The sequence below is a fragment of the Hylobates moloch genome, unplaced genomic scaffold (genome assembly GCF_009828535.3).
Source record: "Hylobates moloch isolate HMO894 unplaced genomic scaffold, HMol_V3 SCAFFOLD_14, whole genome shotgun sequence".
NCBI lineage: Eukaryota > Metazoa > Chordata > Mammalia > Primates > Hylobatidae > Hylobates > Hylobates moloch.
In genome coordinates this window covers 96,419,101-96,439,618 of record NW_026652289.1, presented here as the reverse complement: position 1 = coordinate 96,439,618, position 20,518 = coordinate 96,419,101, and the positions used below count along the sequence as shown (strand labels likewise).

The 20,518-nt window shown below is 47.1% G+C and overlaps 1 protein-coding gene across 9 annotated transcripts in view; it reads left to right on the top strand.

Annotated features, from left to right (window-relative positions):
• Window positions 1-20,518, top strand: part of MYO5C (myosin VC) — a 106,503-nt gene that overhangs the window by 25,993 nt on the left and 59,992 nt on the right. For all 9 annotated transcript variants that reach the window (XR_009209640.1, XM_032174180.2, XM_032174177.2 and 6 more), the window contains 6 exons: window positions 708-815; window positions 6,268-6,374; window positions 9,764-10,029; window positions 14,168-14,249; window positions 16,015-16,155; window positions 17,942-18,067. Coding sequence is in view for 8 of the 9 variants with exons in the window: in XM_032174180.2 (XP_032030071.1) it covers window positions 708-815; window positions 6,268-6,374; window positions 9,764-10,029; window positions 14,168-14,249; window positions 16,015-16,155; window positions 17,942-18,067 (830 nt within the window). In the remaining variant the exon portion in view is untranslated. The remainder of the gene's footprint in view (window positions 1-707; window positions 816-6,267; window positions 6,375-9,763; window positions 10,030-14,167; window positions 14,250-16,014; window positions 16,156-17,941; window positions 18,068-20,518) is intronic.

Genomic DNA, 20,518 nt, shown 5'->3' with positions numbered 1-20,518 from the left:
AGAGTCATTATCCAGATTGTGCTAATGGTTTTATAAGAGTATATGGATGTCAAAAATTCATCAAATTGTACATGTTAAACATATGCAGTTTATTGTACATTCAATAAACCTCAATAAAGCTATATAAAAATGTTAGGTGCAGGAACAAAAACCATGAGCTTTAGAGTTAGGCCTGCATTTAAATTCTTGCGTGCCATTAGCTATCGAAACTTGAGAAAGTCACTTCACTTTTCTGAGTCTCAGCTTCTGCGTCTGTAATGTAGAATTTTTTTTGTTGTTTTGTTTTTGTTTTTTTAAAACAGGGTCACCGAGAATGGGGTACAGTAGCGCCAGCACGGCTCACTGTAGCCTCGAACTCCTGGGCTCAAGTGATCCTCCCACGTCAGCCTCCTGAATAGCTGGGACCATAGGCATGTGCCACCACGCTCAGCTAATTTTTTTGTAGAGATTTGGTTTTGCCCTTTTTCCCAGGCTGGTCTTGAACTCCTGGGTTCAAACAAGCCCCCTGCCTCAGGCTCCCAAAGTACTAGGATTACAGGCATGAATCTCCACCCCTGGCTGTAATGCAGAGTTCTAAGGAATAAATGGAATAAACTGTGTAAAGTGCATGACACATCTCATTAAGTATGAACTTCCCTTCTTCTGATAAATGTGTATGTCCAAATTTCTGTGTTACAGACATAACAAATCTTACTTTTTGATTTCAGGGAGTGCTGAAGAATTTAATTATACGAGAATGGGAGGCAATACTGTCATTGAGGGTGTGAATGATCGAGCTGAAATGGTAGAGACTCAAAAGACCTTCACGCTTCTGGGTAAGGGAAAATATCCCATCCAAGGATGTAGCCATTTTCTCTTAAAAAAAAATTAAGGCCAGGCGTGGTGGCTCACACCTGTAATCCCAACACTTTGGGAGGCTAAGACGGGTGGATCACAAGGCCAGGAGATCGAGACCATTCTGGCCAACATGGTGAAACCTGTCTCTACTAAAAATACGAAAAATTAGCCGGGCGTGGTGGTGGTCGCCTGTAGTCCCAGCTACTCAGGAGGCTGAGGCAGAGGAATCCCTTGAACTCAGGAGGCAGAGGGTTGCATCAAGCCGAGATCGCACCACTGCACTCCACCCTGGCAACAGAGCAAGACTCTGTCTCAAAAAAAAAAAAAAAATTAAAAAGTGGGGATTCCCAGCAAATGTGTTCTGAAGGCTCCTAATCAATTCTAATTTTAGGACAAACCATCAGAACATATTTGGACACTAAGTGGTCAAGACTGTGCTTTTCCCTTAAAAGAGCTAGAAATTAACTCGTTTTTTTTTCCTCAGCCTTCCTGGCTCGCTGTTAGAGGCATGGGCTGCAAGTCCCGTGACTGCTGTAAGCTCTTCTAGGCTGAATACAAGATGACCGGTGAAGCCAAGGTCCAATTCGGTTCAGAAGTGAAACGTTGGCCCTCTGTGGCCTTCATAGGTCTCCTGATGATGACAGTAAAATAGTGAGCACTCATCTGGAGCTTACAATGTGCTGGGCACCATCCTAAGCACTTCATAACCCTGTGTGAACTCATTCAATCCCTATAACCACCCTAGGAAGTCAGCGTTGCTGTTTCTGCCATTTTACAAGAGGGAAACTAAGGCACAGAGATGGCAAGTGATTTACCCAAGGTTAGGCAGCTGATTCAGAGCGGAACTGGCTTTTGCACTCCAGGGTCTTCGAGCATCTCATTTGGTACAGAAAACCCCATCTTCTATTGCTCAGATGCCGGCACAGGTGGAGCAGGCACGACTGTCACGGCACACCCAGTTTTTTCCAATCCTTCTCGCCTAACTTTTCCCACACAGAGCTCATGTTCAGCAAGGCTGTCTACCAGATGGTATTTATAAAAACAGGCATTCACTGTCTCGTTCTGTATGAGTCTAGACATCCACATGAAGCTGCCAGTCAAAGCTTCTGATCAGGGTGAGGCCATTGGCCATTTCTTTCTTTTTTTTTTCTCTTCTTTTTTTTTTTTTTTTTGAGACAGAATCTTGCACTGTCGCCAGGCTGGCCTGGAGTGCAGTGGCACAACCTCTGCCTCCCCGATTCAAGCGGTTCCCCTGCCTCAGCTTCCCAAGTAGCTGGGATTACAGGCACGTGCCACCACACCTGGCTAATTTTTTTGTATTTTAGTAGAGACAGGGTTTCACTGTGTTGGCCAAGATGGTCTTGATCTCCTGACCTCGTGATCCGCCCGCCTTGGCTTCCCAAAGTGCTGGGATTACAGGCATGAGCCACCACGCCCGGCCAGCCATTTCTACGTCTTGCCGAAATCTCTCGTGCTGAAATCTCCCACCAATTCATTCTAAGTGCTTTCAGTCTTGTGGCCTGGTTGACTGTATCTGAATGTAAAAGGCTAAGAATTTCAGGTTAAATATGTCCAAGGAATAGGCAAGACGATCAGCTGGATAATAGAGAGTGAAAACAAGATGGTTTTCTAAGCAAAATCACCATCAGACTGTTCCCTCAAACCTGCTTCAAGGAGAAAGGCAATTTAAACATTTTATAATAATAAGATAAACGCTTTTGGCACTGACTTACATTTACTGAAAATAATTATAGTCATCATTTCAATCTTTGTATAATGTACTCCATGGAGAGGGGGCTCGGTGCGCAAGCAGGGGACAGGTGGCCAAGCTCTGGCTGGGCTGAAGGATATGCCCTGCCCTGCCCACCCTCATCTCCCTGATCCTTCTATTCTCTCCCACCTTTATCATGTCCTCCTCCTCACAGGAAGATAATGTAGGGCAAATAGAGTAGGCTTTGGGATCAAATGAACGTGAATTCAAATCCTAGTTGGTATGAGTCTAAGGTTACCCACTCTGAGACCTGGTGTCTTTTTTTGAGATGGAGTCTCGCTCTGTCGCCCAGGCTGGGGCACAATGGTGCAATCTTGGCTCACCGCAACCTCTGCCTCCAGGGCTCAAGTAATTCTCCTGCCTCAGCCTCCCGAGCAGCTGGGATTACAGGCACATGCCACCACCCCCAGCTAATTTTTGTATTTTTGGTAGAGATGGGGTTTCACCATGTTGCCCAGGCCGATCTTGAACTCCTCACCTCAGGTGATCCACCCGCCTCTGTCTCCCAAAGTGCTGGGATTACAGGTGTGAGCCACCGTGCCCAGCCAAGACTTAGTGTCTTGATCTGTGAGTGGCAGCGCATCTTACCTTTCATGACAACTGGTGAGGAAGTGTGTGTAAAAATCCCTAGCACCAGGCCAAGCACATAGCAGGTGCGTGGTAACTGCTCCTCCCTGCCTTCTAGCTCTCTACATTCCCAATTGTCCAAACCCTCACCATACTTTGAGTAAAACCAACTCTTCTTCCATGAAACCTTTTGTAATTATTGGAGATCAGCAATTTGCAGCCATTTGCTCCCGTGTTTCACACAACTTAGGTTATGTTTACAGATTTCCACATCACATTCCTCAGTCCCAGGGCCAAGACTGGGACAAGGCGAGAGAGGCACTCACCCTCAGGGCCCTGCATGTGTGGGGCTGGCTCTGGACACTTAGCCTGTGCACAGACGTAGACGTTTTAGACAAAGCCCTCTGGAGTTTTGTAGAGGGGTGGAGTACCGTGTCCTCTCACGGCATTAATGGTGATGGCTGCCTGCTGTGCTGTGTGAAGTGGGCAGGTGGTAAGAGGTTGGGGCCACTGCACCTCTTCCCTGCACCTCTCCCTTCAAGAAAGGGTACCTCAGCAAGCGGCCCTGCTCAAACTTTTCCTTCGCCTCACACGAGGTCATCGGGACTTCTCTGTTTAGACACGCTAGGGTGAAGCTAGATGGCCTCATGAACGCTGGGGTCTTTTCTCATATTGCGGTGGGCACTGGTGGTAAACTGCTTAGATATGCCTTACCCAGTGTGACCTCGGGTGAGTTCCCTAACCTTCCTATGCCTTAGTTTCCTCCTCTGTGAGATGGGAACAATACTAGGGTTCCCTCGTGTGGCTGTAGTGAGCATGAGGGGAGCTGATGCGTGGAAAATGCCGAGGGCAGTGCCTGAGGCAGTGTTCCCTTCGCCTTCCCCTCCATTTCTGCTGCTGAGATCCCTCAGCTAGCAGCGAGATTACCCCTGGAGAAGCGTGAGGGGATGCATTTTGATTAAAAAGTCCCTTTCCTCTGCTCTTCTGCTGTGTCTTTCTCGTGTGATTCATCCACTGATCCCTGCCATTTGAGTGTTGCTATGACCCTTGCCCTCTGATGGGACGAACACCTTGGAATCAGGCTGTCCCCTGGGACCTCAGGCTCTAGGGACTTGACCAGTGAGCTCCTCCTGGAAATCTGATTCAGGCTGGTATTGCTTTTGTGTGACAGGCTCACTAAGGGTGATTACTTAACTCAGGTCTTGAGTTCTTTCTTTCGTATTATTGCTTTGGAGTTGTCATCTCCCTTTTGTTTCTGGAAGGCCTGGAGTAGTTTAAGAGATTTAGTTATGGATCACAGAAAGCAGGGAGGAGTGCCAGAATGGAGGCTTCTGCACTTGGCGTTTTTAGTTGCTGCTCATGATTGCTTACCTGTCATTACTGTGGTGGAGGCCTAGGGGTATATTTCTGTTGGACACATCTGTCCTTCAGGTGGAGGAGTTACCTCCAAATGGAAAGGCAGCAAGTGCCTGGACTCACCTGGAGCTGGAGTCTTCCCTGTGTTCTTGGATTGAAATCTTTTGAGACTGATTTTATTTAATCTTTGTAGTAGAGGAGACTGTGGGCCAGGTGCAGTGGCTCATGCCTATAATCACAGCACTTTGGGAGGCCAAGGAGGGTGGACCACTTGAGCCCAGCCATTCAAGACCAGCCTGGGCAACATGGCGAAACCCCATCTCTACAAAAAATTAGCTGGGCGTGGTGGCACGCATTTGTAGTCTCAGCTACTCAGGAGGCGGAGGTGGGAGGATTACTTGAGCCTAGGAGGTCGAGGCTGCAGTGAGCCATGACCACGCCACTGCACTCCAGCCTGGACAACAGAGTGAGACCTTGTCAAAAAAAAAAAAAAAGGTTGTAGGTTTTGAAATTGTTAAAGAATGTGACCTACCTGCTAATGAAAACTCCAGGTATCCTCAAGTGAGGGGTCACTGGCTTCCATTCCAGTGTCCATTCCGGGGTGGCCCAGGCAGCCTGCCTGGCGTGAATGAGCCTGCCTGCCAGCCCGAGCGCATCTCTCCGCTCCTTAAGTCACCACCGTGTCATTAACACACACGGGGGGGATCCCGACCTGGTAAAACCGGGCTCACAGCATGCGGGTCTACACTGTGATTTACAGGGTTCAAACACAGTCCTTTCTAGCAGCTGGTTTTCTTTCTCTTTGGCTCCAGGAAATGTGCTAATCCCCTCATGGTGACTGAATATGGTATGTAGTCATAATTTATATTCTACTTACTGCAGTCAAAGTCCCAATGGGAAACATGGGGCAGGCTCACAGTAGGATACAAGAGGGAGGGATTATTTATTATTTACAACTACAAAGGTGTGAGTGGAGTCTAGGGGAGCTATTAATACAAGGGGCAATGGGCACCTGGGGAGCAGCAGCAGAACTGTTCACTGCTCTTTCCCATGTGGGCATGCAAGTGTTTCTGGAACCTAGAAGGAGAGTTGGGTAAAGTCAGCCCCAGAGGAGTGGTGACCTTCTGTCAGTCGAGCCATGCAGCCAGTTGGAGGCAGCTTCACAGGGAAAGGGGCTGGTGAGGACGCACTCGGTACCTTCTCCGCTCCTCTCTCTGCTCTCCTGCCGGGGCTCCCCATGAATCAAACCCAACCAAAGGCCAGAGGGAAGGGAGGGCCATTGCCTTTGTTTATACCAAGTCCCCTGGGGCAGAGAGCAGAGAATCTGGAGAGGCAAACGGAATCCCTTCAGCAATCCCACCTAAAAAATAATTCAGGGATTCAGAGAGCTTATGAGCAAAAACAAAAATGAAAAACATTCAAAATCAAGCACAGAATCAAGGCAAGATGACTCTCCGAGGAACCTGATGCGAAATAGTTACTCGGACATTAATTTTTGTGTTGAACTTCCTAGCAGCCATGACAAAGGGGAAACCTGTGTATAGACACATATGGCATGTGTCTACAGAGGTCGACTAGAAGGAACAGTGCACCAGATGCCCCTGGGGTCCTCTTCACGTTCCTGTCCCGGAGCTTGGCACTGATGCTACCTGCATATCTTGAATGAATCCAGGTGCCCATCTTACTAGTCATAGAAGAGATGCAGTATTCTAATTTGGGAAAATGTTTGTTTTCAGGTTTCAAGGAGGATTTTCAGATGGACATTTTTAAAATCCTGGCAGCCATCCTACATCTGGGCAACGTGCAGATCACCGCGGTGGGCAACGAGAGGTCCTCAGTTAGTGTGAGATGCTCATTTGTTTTACTTTTCCTTTGTCTAAGGGTCATAGTGGAACCGGCTCGTAGCTGACCTGCCTTTGCTTTTTAGCACCAGGCATAGTTGGCCTCCTGGGTAGACTGGTTTAACAGGAAGCAGGCGGCAAGGGTTTCCAGGGCTTGCCTTCAAGGAGTAAAGCCTCCTCCCCTTGCAACAGTAGAGGAGGGGAAATGGATCTTCTGTGTGCTTTTCTTTTATTCAACAAGTATGTATGAAGAACCTACTAAGTGCCATGGACTGTCATAGCATGTGGGGAAACAGCAGTGAACAAAATAAAGCAAGAAGCCCTTCAGAGAGCTTATGATCAGGGGTAGGGAGGAGACACAACAAGCAGATATGGGCTCAGGCAGCTGGTGACGGCTGGCACAGAGGAAAGTAAAGCAGAGGGGGCATGCAGAGGGGCTGTGTCTTTCATGTGGGGTGGTCAGAGAAAGACTTTCTGAGAAGGTGGTGGGCAGCGGCCTGCAGGGGATGAAGAAGCAGGTTGTGCCTGTGGATGGGGGAAGAACAGCAAGTGCAGAAACCCGCAGGCAGGTCATTTGAGAAACAGCAAGAAGGAGCCGGGCGTGGTGGCTCACGCCTGTAATTCTAGCACTTTGGGAGGCTGAGGCGGGTGGATCACCTGAGGTCAGGAGTTCAAGACCAGCCTGACCAACATGGAGAAACCCCGTCTCTACTAAAAATAGAAAAAATTAGCTGGGCATGGTGGCACATGCCTGTAATCCCAGCTCCTTAGGAGGCTGAGGTAGGAGAATTGCTTGAACCTGGGAGGCAGAGGTTGCAGTGAGCCGAGATTGCGCCATCGCACTCCAGCCTGGGCGATAAGAGCGAAACTCCATCTCAAAAAAAAAAAAAAAAAAAAGACAAAGAGAAACAGCAAGAAGGTCTGGTTATCCAGAGGGTGAGTAACAGGGAGGGTGTGGATGAGACCAGAGGGGGAAGGGGGATTGCAGACCACGTAGGACCTTAAGGGCACTGGGTAGTTTTCAGCAGAAGGACACCCACTACTTCCTTATACCTGCTTGAATCAGACATCAGTGGTGCTGGCTTCCTGGGAATGTATTGTAAGTTTTGTGATAGATTTCTTTATTTAATGGACACAAGTTAACTTGATGTGTGTTTCTTCTATGACACATACTATGAGTAGTGATTCTTGGGGCAGGGGTATGTGTTTAATTAGTCTCATGAATGTCCATGTAAAGAAGAAAACAAACACAAGTAAAAAATGTTTCTATGAAACACAGAATCTGCACACCTTTCAAGCTTTGCGTTAACAGTGACATGTCTGTCCTAGTCAACTCAGACTGCCATATCAAAATGCCACAGGCTGAGTGGCTTAAACAATAGACATTTGTTTCATCACCGTTCTAGAGGCTGGAAGTCTGAGAGCAGAGTGTCAGCCTGGTCGGTTCTGGTGAGGACTTCCTGCCTGGCTCCTAGACTGCCCCCTTCTCATTGTGTCCTCATGGTGGAGAGAGAGCAGACACTGTGATGCCTCTTATGAGAACACTAATCCATCATGGCAGGCCTCACCCTCTCAACTTTAGCCAACCCTGATTACCTCCCAAAGGCCCCATCTCCAAATAGTGTCACGTTGGGGGTTAGGGCTTCAACATATGAGTTTTGGAGGGACACAAATATTCAGTCCGTAACAATGTCTGTTTTCATGTCGCCCAAATAACTGGTGGGAATAATTGATCATTTTGTGTAACCGGTGAGTTCTTGGCTGTCTGCTACCAACGGTTTGGGGAGAGAGCAGAGCTGAGTGGAGCATGAGCTCCTGGGCTCCGCGTTTTAGGCCTGTTGCCATGACCGGGAAGTGATTCTCCTTCCTCTCCTCCAGCTCTCACCTCAGCGCCCCTCCCATCCTGCCCACAGTGTCCAGACCTCCCAGAGTGAGTCAGTCCCCAAGTGGGAAAGGAGGGAGAGAGGGGACGAGAGGCCTGGGGGAGAGTGTGGTGTGTCCGAAGTGGCAGATCCCCCGCTGTTTCCTTGCTCAGTTACCTCAGAGAAGCTGGGCTTCTGCCCTTTTTTATCCCAAACCCCCATAGACTAAAAATGTGGTTTCTACCCAACAAATGCCATCACACTGAGCCCTCTCCTGTGAAGCTTGTTATTAAGGTAGCATTTTGGAGGAGGAATTAAAATTGATTGACTGAAAATCCTTTGGAAAGTCTTCTAAGAATATTTGTAGAAAATTCCCAGTCCTGTAATTATTGGTCCTAGATTTGGGATCCATTTCCACCCATTTGTATCAGGAACTTGAAATGTTGGACACGTTAAATTTGGACGAAGCCATCTGACTTTTTGAAAAGCTGCTGCCCCTTTGCATTTTTTTCCCATAGCAGCACCTGCAGCTGAATTGTTTTTGACTCAGAAGGTTTCATTCTTTCTTAAAAGGAAGGAAACCAAATGCCACCGCCAGTCCCTTCCCTTATGAGGTCAGGCACGTCAAAGCCAGCTCTGTGTCACTGTGATATTGGTCAGCAGGGGGTGTGGGTAGAGCGCAGGGAGGGGCAGGACTGTTTCCGTGGCTTCCTCCGCTGTGTCCTGAGGCTTTTTAGTGCAATCCTGTGGGTTTCCTGGTGGGCTGGAATGGTGCCTGCAGGGAAGCCTGCCTTGGGAGTTCTTCTGCCTGAGAGAGGAGCTGGGAGTCATCACATCCTTGCCTGAGGACAGGAGCCCTTTGTCCACACCGGCTGAAGGGAAACGGGAGCACCTCTTCCCTTTTTTCATCTACTGGCCAGCGGGGCAGCTCTCATGCCCAGGCTTGGGGGAGAAGCAAGATTTCACTTTGTGTATTCAGGAGAAGTCCCACCCCAGCCCTCGTGTCAGCTGAGGCACTAGCTCAGCCATGGGACTCCCACCAGCTTCTGCCTGGCAACAACACCTGGGTACCTCCTGGACCAACCATCCAGGCAAACCGCTGGCCACACGAGGTGAGGCAGGGCGAGTGCACACTCTGACAAGTGGCCCAGGATGGTTCAAAGGGAAGAGAGAGGGCTGCATCCACATCCACAGGAACAGGGCGGGGTCTAGAGAGGGTAGCCTCTATGGCCTTAGTCACCGCTGACATTCTTTGGTTAAATTGAAAAATCAATGTGGGACGCAGCCCTGGACTCCCCGGCATTGCTGCAGGGGTGGTCTGCCAAGGGCCAGGTGCAGGACCTGTGCTGCTGCAGCCCCCTTGCTCTACTCCCAGGTATGTCTCCACCTCCTGAGGCTGGGCATCCTTGTGCCAGCTGCTACTCAGCTCTTGCGCAGGCCTGAGTGTGGGCACGGGGGCCTTGGCCCAGTGGGATTGTGTGTCTTCGGATGGCTGGGCCACCTGACGGGGCTTGTGCTTGTTTTTGAAGGAGGATGACAGTCACCTGAAGGTGTTCTGTGAGCTCCTGGGCCTGGAGAGTGGCAGAGTTGCTCAGTGGCTGTGCAATCGCAAAATCGTCACAAGCTCTGAGACGGTGGTAAAACCCATGACCAGGCCTCAGGCTGTCAACGCCAGGGATGCACTGGCCAAAAAGATCTATGCTCACCTGTTCGACTTCATTGTGGAGAGAATTAACCAAGCGTTGCAGTTTTCAGGCAAGCAGCACACTTTTATTGGTGTTTTGGACATTTATGGGTAAGATTCTCTTCAGTGAGCCTGTCTTTCCTCCTTTAAATGTTGAGAATGTTGAGAGCCCCATGGTTTTTAGATCATTTTGTTCTGGTTCTTTTGTATTTCACATGATTAGAAAGATAACATTCTCTGCTTTTGCCCCTATAGATTCTAAGTACACTCTCCTGGGCTATGGTGCCGTTTATTTAAAGTGCATTAAAGAGATGCTGAATTAGGAATGACCAATGTCAAGAGCTTACTGTGTGCCAGCTCTGAGGCTGCTTGGCTTCCACGGGCTTTCTCACTTAATTCTTAAACAACCTTGTAACTATCCCTGTTTTAGAGCTGCAACAACCAAGGTTTAGAAAGACTCAATAACTTGGTCACAATTGCTGCACTGGTGGGAGAACCCAGCACAGTTATGAGGCTCCTGCTTCTGCTTTTCCCACCAAAGGCCCCTGAGGTGTGGAGCCCCAAGGTCCCTTCCCATTCAAATCACAGGAGAGGACAAGTCACCTAGGCTTGCACCTTGCCCAAGCCCAGTGGCCAGAGGTGGACTGAACCCAGGTCTCTGATCAACCACCACCGCCCCCCCCACCCCAATCCTTTTCCGTTCTTGGGTGAGAAGGTCTTGGATTTTCCCAGCCCTCCTCCAGGAGGTCTTACCCTTCATCCCACCCTGGAGTTGGGTTCTTTTTCATTCTCTCTGCCTGTCCTCCTTTTCTAAACCCCGGGCTCAGCTCATGCTGAAACTGCTATGGAGTAACCAGAGTGGAAACTGGCATGGAGGGCTCCGTGGAGACTGTTATCCCTCAGGGTTTTCTAGCAGCTGGCCCCAGCGCCCAGCCCTTGCCCCTCTCTTGGGGCCCACCCTGGTTTCTAAGCAGGAGAAGGGGAAGATTGACTCATGAAAGGCATCATGGAGTGTTCCACCTGGATTGGGGGATCTTCCCCACACCATGCAAAAAGCAGCTGAACCCCGTTCCCCATGCAAAGGGGAGAGCCGAGCCCTGGCCTTCATGGCCCTGCTGCTGCCTCCTGGGGAGGAGGGGGACAGGGCCACACCACGCTGTTGGACTTGCACCCAGGCGGAGAGGCAGCTTTTCCCATAGCTGTCAAATGGGAGACAGTGCCTCAAGGGAGTTGCTTTGTTTAATTTAGATCCTAAGTTAATACATAATGGCTCCCAATTAATAGTACATGTCAACAGTTATAAAATGCTTAATGCATTACTGGGATAGTCTAGTCAATTATTTACCTTGTCTTCTTCCAAGAAAGTGTTTGAGCAGCCAATAAAAGCTTAAGTGAACTTTTAAAAATGAATAGTCCTCATTAAAAATAGTCTTGTTTCACTGTGGTGGACATACGTAATTGTTCTGTTATTCCCTGTTCTTTTGAGTGTTTTTAAAATGTATTTTTAAATGACAGTCCTTTATTTTAACAGTATATTATTTCTTTCTTTTTTTTTTTTTGAGACGGAGTCTTGCTCTGTTGCCCGGGCTGGAGTGCAGTGGCACCATCTTGGCTCACTGCAACCTCTGCCTCCCAGGTTCAAGCGATTCTCCTGCCTCAGCCTCCTGGGTAGCTGGGACTACAGGCACCTGCCACTACGCCCGGCTAATTTTTTGTATTTTTAGTAGAGACTAGGTTTCACCGTATTAGCCAGGATGGTCTCGATCTCCTGACCTTGTGATCTGTCCACCTCAGCCTCCCAAAGTGCTGGGATTACAGGCGTGAGCCACTGCACTCGGCCATTATTTCACATTTTTATCTAACAGATGTTTATGTCCCAGGCACTGTGTCGGAGGCAGTGGTGGAACAGCATAGACATACGGCTCCTGCTGCCGTGGGACTGAGACTGGTGAGGGCGGCAGGCCGGCAGTAGAGGTGGGGATGAGTCCTGGGAAGGGAGGAAGGTGTGCTGGAGGTTAGCAGGGGGTGGGGACAGGGCAAGGGCAGCCGTAGGCAAGGAGTAGTGAGCTGGATGGTGGCCCTCAGGCAGGATCCAGAACCACTGTAATAAGGAATTTGAATTTTTCAGCTATGCAGAAAAACCTGAGATAAGAGTAAATTCACAAAGACTTGTTAGAATAAATTATTTTAAGATTCCTCTCAAACATTCTGACAATAGCCTGTTTGCTGCCACCCTCGAGTTCATGATACGCCTCCAAAAAAATCAGCTTTTCTTTAGGCAGCAGGGCTGCAGCCTGGGGCCAATCCTTTCCCGCCCCCTCCAGCAGCCTCGCTTCTAGGCTAACCCTCACCCAGGCATACCTGCAACTTTTGAGATAGCTCTTTTTGACTTGGAAATAAGGAAGCCTCAAAGGAAGAGTTAGCATCTTTGAAAGCAAGTAAAGCTGAAGCTGTGAGCTTCAAGGTCTAAGCTGAGAGCAAATGAAGGCTGGTGACTCCCCAGCCTGTCGTGTATTTATGTTCTTTAGACCCAGAGTTGGAAAAACCTGGGTCTGGGGGTCAGACCCCTGGGAGTGAGCTCCGTAGCATACCAGTTACGTGACCCCAAGAAAGTCACAGAACCTCTCCAGGCCTCAGTTTCTGCATCTACAAGATGGGGCCTCTCTTGCAGGGTGATTTTGAACATATGATGGAAGAAATTATGCAGGTACCTTGAAAACCATAAGCATGGTTCCATTGTGAAGTGTTGTCATAGCCAATGTGCCTCTAGTATTTTAAGTCACAGATCTAGGTCTTTCCATGGGTCCTAAACTTCAGATCTTTGTGCCCCAAAATAATGCATTGATGTTTGACATTTTGCCAGGTTCTAGAAAGCCGTGCCCTTGGCCCCAGCTGTGAGCTGCAGAGCTCAGTGAGGCCCTTTTGAATCTCCCCCAGGCCCAGCCCTGGCCTTGCTTCCATGAGCAGACCAGCCTCCGAATCTCTGAGCCACCAAGGCTACGTGTGGAATGGGGCTGTCAGAGCTGCTATGAGTCACCCTGGAGCTATCTAGAGGACAGTCCAGGTTCTTACCCTGCCCAGGAATTCCAGATTGAGCCAAACCAGCTCAGTCAAGTGAGACTCCCGGGGACCTGTGGTAGGAGCTGGCAGGAACCTCTCAGGATTAGAACGATTAAGAACAAAGCTTTGGAGGAACCAAGCACTGGGGTCGAATTGCATTTCTGGCACCACTTGCTGGCTGTTGGTCCTCACCATGGTCACTCCTTCTCTGACCCTCATGTGTGACAGTGGAGTCACAGAGCCCTTCACATAGGGCTGTGTTAGGGTTATAGGAGGTGATGTGCATAAATGCTGACACCTTAAAGCGCTCAGCAAGCTGCCTTCCAGCAGGAGCTCATGTGGCCGGGTGGTAAATTTGGTGCCTCTGTTTTGTTCGGCGCACGCCATGTTTTGCAGAGTGGGATTATTCACTTAAAAGTCCCCAGTTTTCTGACTTTTCTTAAGAATCAATTAATCTAACATCCTGGGCCGCATTCATCCATGGCTACAGCCGGCAGGAGCTGAGTAGCAGCTGCCTCCCCAAGGGCTCCTCTCAGGTCTTGAGCTTGCAACTCCAAGGCAACTGCAGAGGCAGCTGATGAAAGTCTGAATATGGAAGCCAGCCGTGTCTGTCTCATCCCTGGACGGGGTGTGCTGGGCTGTAGGATATGAAATGACTTTGCCCTTTTCCTCTAGGAACGATGAAAGCACCCCTTAGGGAGGCAAAATTGTGCTGCAATTGTGCTGCTCCTCCCCTCAACAGCCAAGGAGAGAATAGGAAACCACATTGCCTTCTCATTGGAGGCACAGGCATCACAGTCAGGCCGCTTCGCAGCTAAGTTCTGACACAAGCTGTGCGACCTTTGGCAAGTTTCTTAACCTCTTAGGCTTATTTTCTGACCTATAAAGTCAGAATAATAATTGCCAGTATCACTGTTGTGTGGACTACACATATGGTGACATGCTATTTTAATGCCTGGCTTGAGGTAGGTGTTTTATACCTACCAGATTTCTTCCAGGGGACAACTAGGAAAAGGGTTATTTATAAACTGACTACTAGGATATCATTAAAACCAGAAGCTTTGAGGGTTATTTAAAACTTGTAGAAGGCATAGCAAACATTTAAGCTTTTAAGTGTCAAAAAAATCTATAAACAAATGCATATGTCTTGCTTCAGGTTATATTTTAACTTGTTTAAATTGTATTTCAGTTTTGAAACCTTTGATGTGAACAGCTTTGAACAATTTTGCATCAATTACGCTAATGAAAAATTGCAACAACAGTTTAACATGGTAGGTGACCTTTCTGCCTTCTTGACTAGTTCTCAGCCGTGTGTGTGTGTGTGTGTGTGTGTGTGTGTGTGTGTGATCATGGAAAGAGGCGTTCTCCCTTCTTCAGGTTTCAAATTTTTGTGCAAGGAGCCTCATGCTGGGTCACTGTACCACCTTGTGGCCAAATCTTGAAATCACACCCTCTCATCTATTTCATCTTTTTTGAATCACCTGCCAATCAATGTGTGAGCCTCACTGCCGTTCTTGGATACAGACACTCTGTGCAGCCGGGCAAAACTATTTAGTTGGTTGCTTGAGGCCTCCACTTTCTTTCGAGCCTCTCTATCTTTGCACTTGCTGCTTTCTCTGCCTTAACCCACGTGCTCCTGTTTTTTCCCCATTGCTTTATCTTCACCTGGCCAACTCCAGCTTGTGTTTTGAGATCCAGCTTCCCTGAGAGCCTCCCGCGATACCTCCTGGCCTCTTCCTATGTGCTTCCTTATCGCAGGCCTGTCACATGGAATTATCATCATTTGCATGCAAGTCTCCAAATAGACTTGGTCACCTGGAGAGGCCAGGACTGGCATTCTTTGTCTCTCTCAGCCCAGTGCTTATCTCGGCGCATGCAGCACTAAACAGCAGATGGCCAATGGATTATGGGAATGAGTTTCTCCAACCTTAATTTAGAACAAGACATATATGGTGCCTTCCTAACTAACGATAAGATCAAATGTATCCTCCCATGGAAACAGACAGGAGATGGATTCCAATTTTTTTTTCCACTGGGAAGACTTGTTTATTCAAAAGACGTTTTTGAGTACCTACTGTGTATACCAGGTACCAAGTTAAGTGCTGAGATAGAAAGATGAATAAGACAATTTTTAAAATGTTGACTAAATGCTACTTGTGGCTGTTTGGGCATTTATTATTGCTATGTGTATTGAATACAATTTCAACCTCTTAAATCAGTTCCCTAGATGCAAGAACTTTATTGAATTCACTTTTGAATTCCCAACAGTACTGATGCCTTTCTGCTCCTAACAGAAATCGATGAAATTAAAAGTTGATTGGACATCTTTCTACATTGGCTCTACCATGAAACTACTCTCACATGTTTTTTTATAATTGCCTCCTTAACATTTATATTTAGCTCTGTTTCTGAAAAGCCATGAAAGCTAAAATGCTTTACTAACTCACATTTTCCTTTTAGCTTATATCCTAAACTTTGGCTACGTGTTCAAGGGAAGAATGTTGACTCCAGTTCATAATAGAAATCACACTTTAACACCCTAACAGTTACTCCAAGGAAAGGTTATACCTTTGTTAGTGTTCAGTCTTATGCTCCCTCAGAACCCCTGAGGAAAACATAGCATGATGTCTTAGAAAGTGTGGGCTCTCCAACTGGAATCAACATATATAACTGAATACCCAGCCAGGCTGCATTAGGCCAAAGAGGCTGGGTCTGTCCTTGGATAGCTGCTAGCAGGAAGGGGCTGTAGGACCACACTGAGTACCATGTGGTGCTGGTGGTGACACAGGCTGGCCCAAGCCACGTCCTAGGAGGTAGAGACCCACTCAGACTAGGTGGGAGGGTGACAGCTAGACTCGCTTTAGGAACTCAGCGGTATTGATCATGGTATGGGCCTTGTCTATACTTCAGTGTCCTTCTTTTTAAACATAAATATTACAGATCAACCATTTACGTTTTCCAGATGCTTACTTCCTGCTCTTTGGAAACATATTTTAATATTCTGTTTTATTTTCTGTATTATCTTTGGATTCCCAGCATGTCTTCAAACTGGAACAAGAAGAATACATGAAGGAAGATATACCTTGGACGCTGATAGATTTTTATGACAACCAACCAGTTATTGACCTGATTGAAGCAAAAATGGGAATTCTGGAGTTACTGGATGAAGAATGTTTGGTAACTTTTAAGAATAATTGTTTTTTTCAGCTTTTGAGTAGTAACAGATGAGCATTTTGCAAAGCAGTTTTTTGAAGTGCGCTTGTAAAGTCCTGATGTTTACCCAATTGGTTGGATGGATATTAATGCTGGGACAGCATCCACAGCAGGGACCCCAGAGGGCCCGCTGGGCCTTTTGCCCTCAGCCTGTGTAGACCACCCTTGGGGAGCTGCACCACCTCTTAGGTGACGTCCAGCATGGAGGCTGTCCCAAGGTGTAAGTAGAAACCTGGATGGAAACAGCAAGTGACTCCACTCAAGTTGTCAGTGACTAATAAGAATTGAGTTTTCTTTTACATCCTGATTCTTGTGAGTCGTGAAGAAAAATCATCGTCGTATGATTCACCAGAAGAGCTCTCTAGAGTTTTCTTCTTACCGTTTCCCTCTGGGAAACTCTGAAGGGGGCCAGCCTGGCAGTGTCTCTCATGGGGCACAAGAACAAGTAATCCCCAAGAGAGGATTAATAAGGTTTCGGGGTTAAAGGATTTTTTTTTTTTTTTTTTTTTTTTTTGAGACGGAGTCTTGCTCTGTCAGCCAGGCTGGAGTGCAGTGGTGCCATCTCGGCTCACTGCAAGCTCCGCTTCCTGAGTTCAAGCGATTCTCCTGTTTCAGCCTCTGGAGTAGCTGGAATTATAGGCGCACACCACCACGCCCAGCTAATTTTTTGTATTTTTAGTAGAGACGGGGTTTCACCATGTTAGCCAGGATGGTCTCGATCTCCTGACCTCGTGATCCGTCCGCCTCAGCCTCCCAAAGTGCTGGGATTACAGGCATGAGCCACAGCGCCTGGCCAATTTTTGTATTTTTAGTAGAAACGGGGTTTCCATCTCAAAAAAAAAAAAAAAAAATCACATGTATCAAGAACAAATTTCGCAACTAGCTTAATACAAGGAGGGTATGTCCTTATTTCAAGGAGTGAGTTAGTTGGGAAGTAAAATAAGAAAAACTATTTTCCTGAGGCAGGGGAAGGGGAGGACTCTCTATTCAGGTGCCAGTCTTTTCCCATTCACCCGTGAATAAAGGTCATGTTCATGTAATGGGACCCACACTATTTTTTCCTGAACATTTCGACTTCTTTGGGAAGAAATAAAATACTGCCTATTTTATAGAAATAAAATCTTCATTCTAAAGTCATTGTGTGACCCTTTCTTTTTAAAGTTTTGTTCTTCTAGGGAGACATTAATGTATCCATTAAAATATCACCTCAAATACCCTACAAATATGTATAATTGCTATTTGTCAATTAATAATAATTTTTAAAGTGCCCTAAAGATTAAGATCAAGGACAAATTAATGCCTAAAGTTGCTTTTTTAAAAGCTTCTAAGGCCAGGCCCAGTGGCTCTTGCCTGTAACCCCAGCACTTTGGGGAGGCCAAGGTGGGTGGATCACCTGAGATTAGGAGTTGGAGACCAGCCTGGCCAACATGGTGAAACCCCATCTGTACTAAAAATACAAAAATCAGCCAGGTGTGGTAGCAGGCACTTGTAATCCTAGCTACTTGGGAGACTGAGGCAGGTGAATCGCCTGAACCCAGGAGGCAGAGGTTGCAGTGAGCCAAGATCGCGCCATCGCACTCCAGCCTGGGTGGAAGAGCCAGACTCCATCTCAAAAATAAATAAATAGCCTCTAATTGAGAGCAGTTCACTAAGTGCCAAATCACCTTGGTTTCTTAGAATTAGTGCTTTTCCTCACCTGTATGAATCTCTAGTTTTCTTACTTGCTATTTGGTTTATTTTTCTTTTCCAGTTACCACATGGAACTGATGAAAACTGGCTTCAAAAGCTGTATAATAATTTTGTCAACAGGAACCCGTTGTTTGAAAAGCCTAGAATGTCAAACACATCCTTTGTCATCCAGCACTTTGCTGATAAGGTACTGCGAAGGTCTCCATCAATGCTGTCAACCCCAGAACCTGCACAGCCTCCAGAAGGAGTAGGCAGGCCAGGAATGTTTCTGGTCAGATTCAAGTCATACTTAACATGTAGCTTTGATGAGTGTGTGTTTAACAGTTCCTGATTTGTTTTTATGGTGAAATACATGAGTTTCAACTGTACTACTTTAAAGATGAATGTGTTGTTAGAAGACCTCACTTCTGATTTTGAATTTACTGAAGTTACTGAATTTCATTAACCTCTTATCAGTTTATTTTCTGTATGAAATTGTGATAATCAAGACAGCATGATTCCTATGATGAAAGCTATATCTTTTTCTGAAGTTCTATTTCATTAAACTGGGCTATATTACAATGGCAACATAGGTTAACTCAAGATGATGATGGGTTATCTTCGTGCTTTTTTTCATCTTTTGTGTCTTTTTTCTTCTTTATATGTCTCCTTTTTCCTTTTCCAAACAAGTGTTGTCTAAAATGAAAAATTTTTGTTAAAATCGCATTGTAGAAAGCTTAGAAAACAGAAGGAAAAAATTGCCATAACCACCTGCCCTAAATGTACATTGTTATTTGTTTTCCTTCCTTAAGGGAGCTCCTACCTCCTCCCATGTCCTGGTTGGGTGTTGCCTTGGTGGCCTAGCCCAGTGCCAGGGCTCACAGGAGTGGCTTATGCTTGTCTGTGTTTATCACAGAGGCTGGTGCTGTGAGTCAGAGCTGGTCACTCCCGAGTGACTTATGGTGGAGGAAGGGGACAGCAACCTGGAAGGCTGTGATCACCTTTGTGTGCTAGCAGAGTACTGTAAAATATTAAAATATAGGATTGGCTGGGTGCAGTGGCTCACACCTGTAATCCCAGCACTTTGGGAGGCTGAGGGGTGGATCGCTTGAGGCCAGGAGTTTGAGACCAGCCTGGCCAACATGGTAAAACCCCGTCTCTACTAAAAAATACAAAAATCAGCCAGGCGTGGTGGCACGCGCCTGTAATCCGAGCTCCTCAGGTGGCTGACGCAGGAAAATTGCTGGAACCTGGGAGGCAGAGGTTTCATGGAGCCGAGATTATGCCACTGCACTCCACCCTGGCCGACAGGGTGAGACCCTGTCTCAAAAAAAAAAAGATAAGTTTTTAGTGCTTAGACTTTTTCAGATGGGCTCCTGAAAAGATGCCTATGAAATGAATGATCATATGTCAAATTATATTTTCTAGCTATTGTCTTACAATTTCAGCGTTCTGGTCCCATAGGAAAAGGGAGCAGGAAAGACCAGACTCCATAAAAAGCACATATGGGATTTCTTTCAAGGGTCTATCTTTATAGGATGTAGTTTCTGTACGTGTAATTCTCTCACCTGCCACTTCCAAGAAGTCTCCCTTAAAAGAACTAGGCAGCATTTGGGCTGGACTATGGATTGATTGGTGGGAAGAACCCACACACACTATGGGGTTAGATTAGGTTTTCAGTCTCATTGGCCAGGGAAATCAGGTCATACTGAATGCAAGTCAGCTGAGCTTAGATGTAGCAACTCAGCATGTCTTCCCTTCGTCCCAGAGTCCCCAACAGAGGCACCAGCTGCCTGTGACACTGTCCCCACAGATGCTCACCCGCACCGGGAAAGCTCTATATTTGCCACCTTTGCCTGTCTTTGCTAGTGGCTCACACCACCATTCTGGAAGAATTTGTACAACAGTCCAGGTACTTCATTCACAAAGAAGTGTTTACAAACAGCCAGTGTTCCTGGATCTTAACCTACCGGCAAGGATACTTCCTTACCTGGGGGACAAAGCAGAGGCCATGCCCAGGGAACCCTCTGCCTCCGGATTCCAGCACTCTCCCCTGTTTCCTCTTTGTCAGTTTTAAAAATTAATTTTAATATACGTTTTTAATTTATGAAAAATATATTATCACATATTAAGATATGCAATCCAGAGGCATAAACTAGGGGGGGTTGAATGTTTAAGCAGCCACCCTGGATATGCCATGGTTTGAGGGATTCGAGAAGCCTTCCTCATCAGAAAGGGCAGCATGGAGGGTTTTTCTAAGCCAGATTCAAGCAGTGCAAATGTTTACCCACTCTAAACCTGACTCTGAGGGCTTGGCGGCTCTCGAAGGCTTGGTGGTCAGCTGGTCAGTTTTTCTCTCCTTTCTACTACATTAATGTTGATTTAGGAAATGATGTCTGTTTGAACCCAATGAACACCACTAAGCTTTTTCCTCCTCCTGGGGGCTTCAAAGGCAAAGGGAGACCTAAGTCAGGTGTTCTTGTGTGAACTGCACATACCGCAGGGAGCAACTGGACCCCTGTGGCCAGAGGGAGCTGACAGGTGAGTGCAGAGTGATCAGCAGGCAGGTGAGAAATCCAGGTGGTAGGAGGGAAGACACATTCCCAGCTTATACATAATGGGGCTGCTGCCATGGTGCACAGAAGCCAGACCTCTTTTT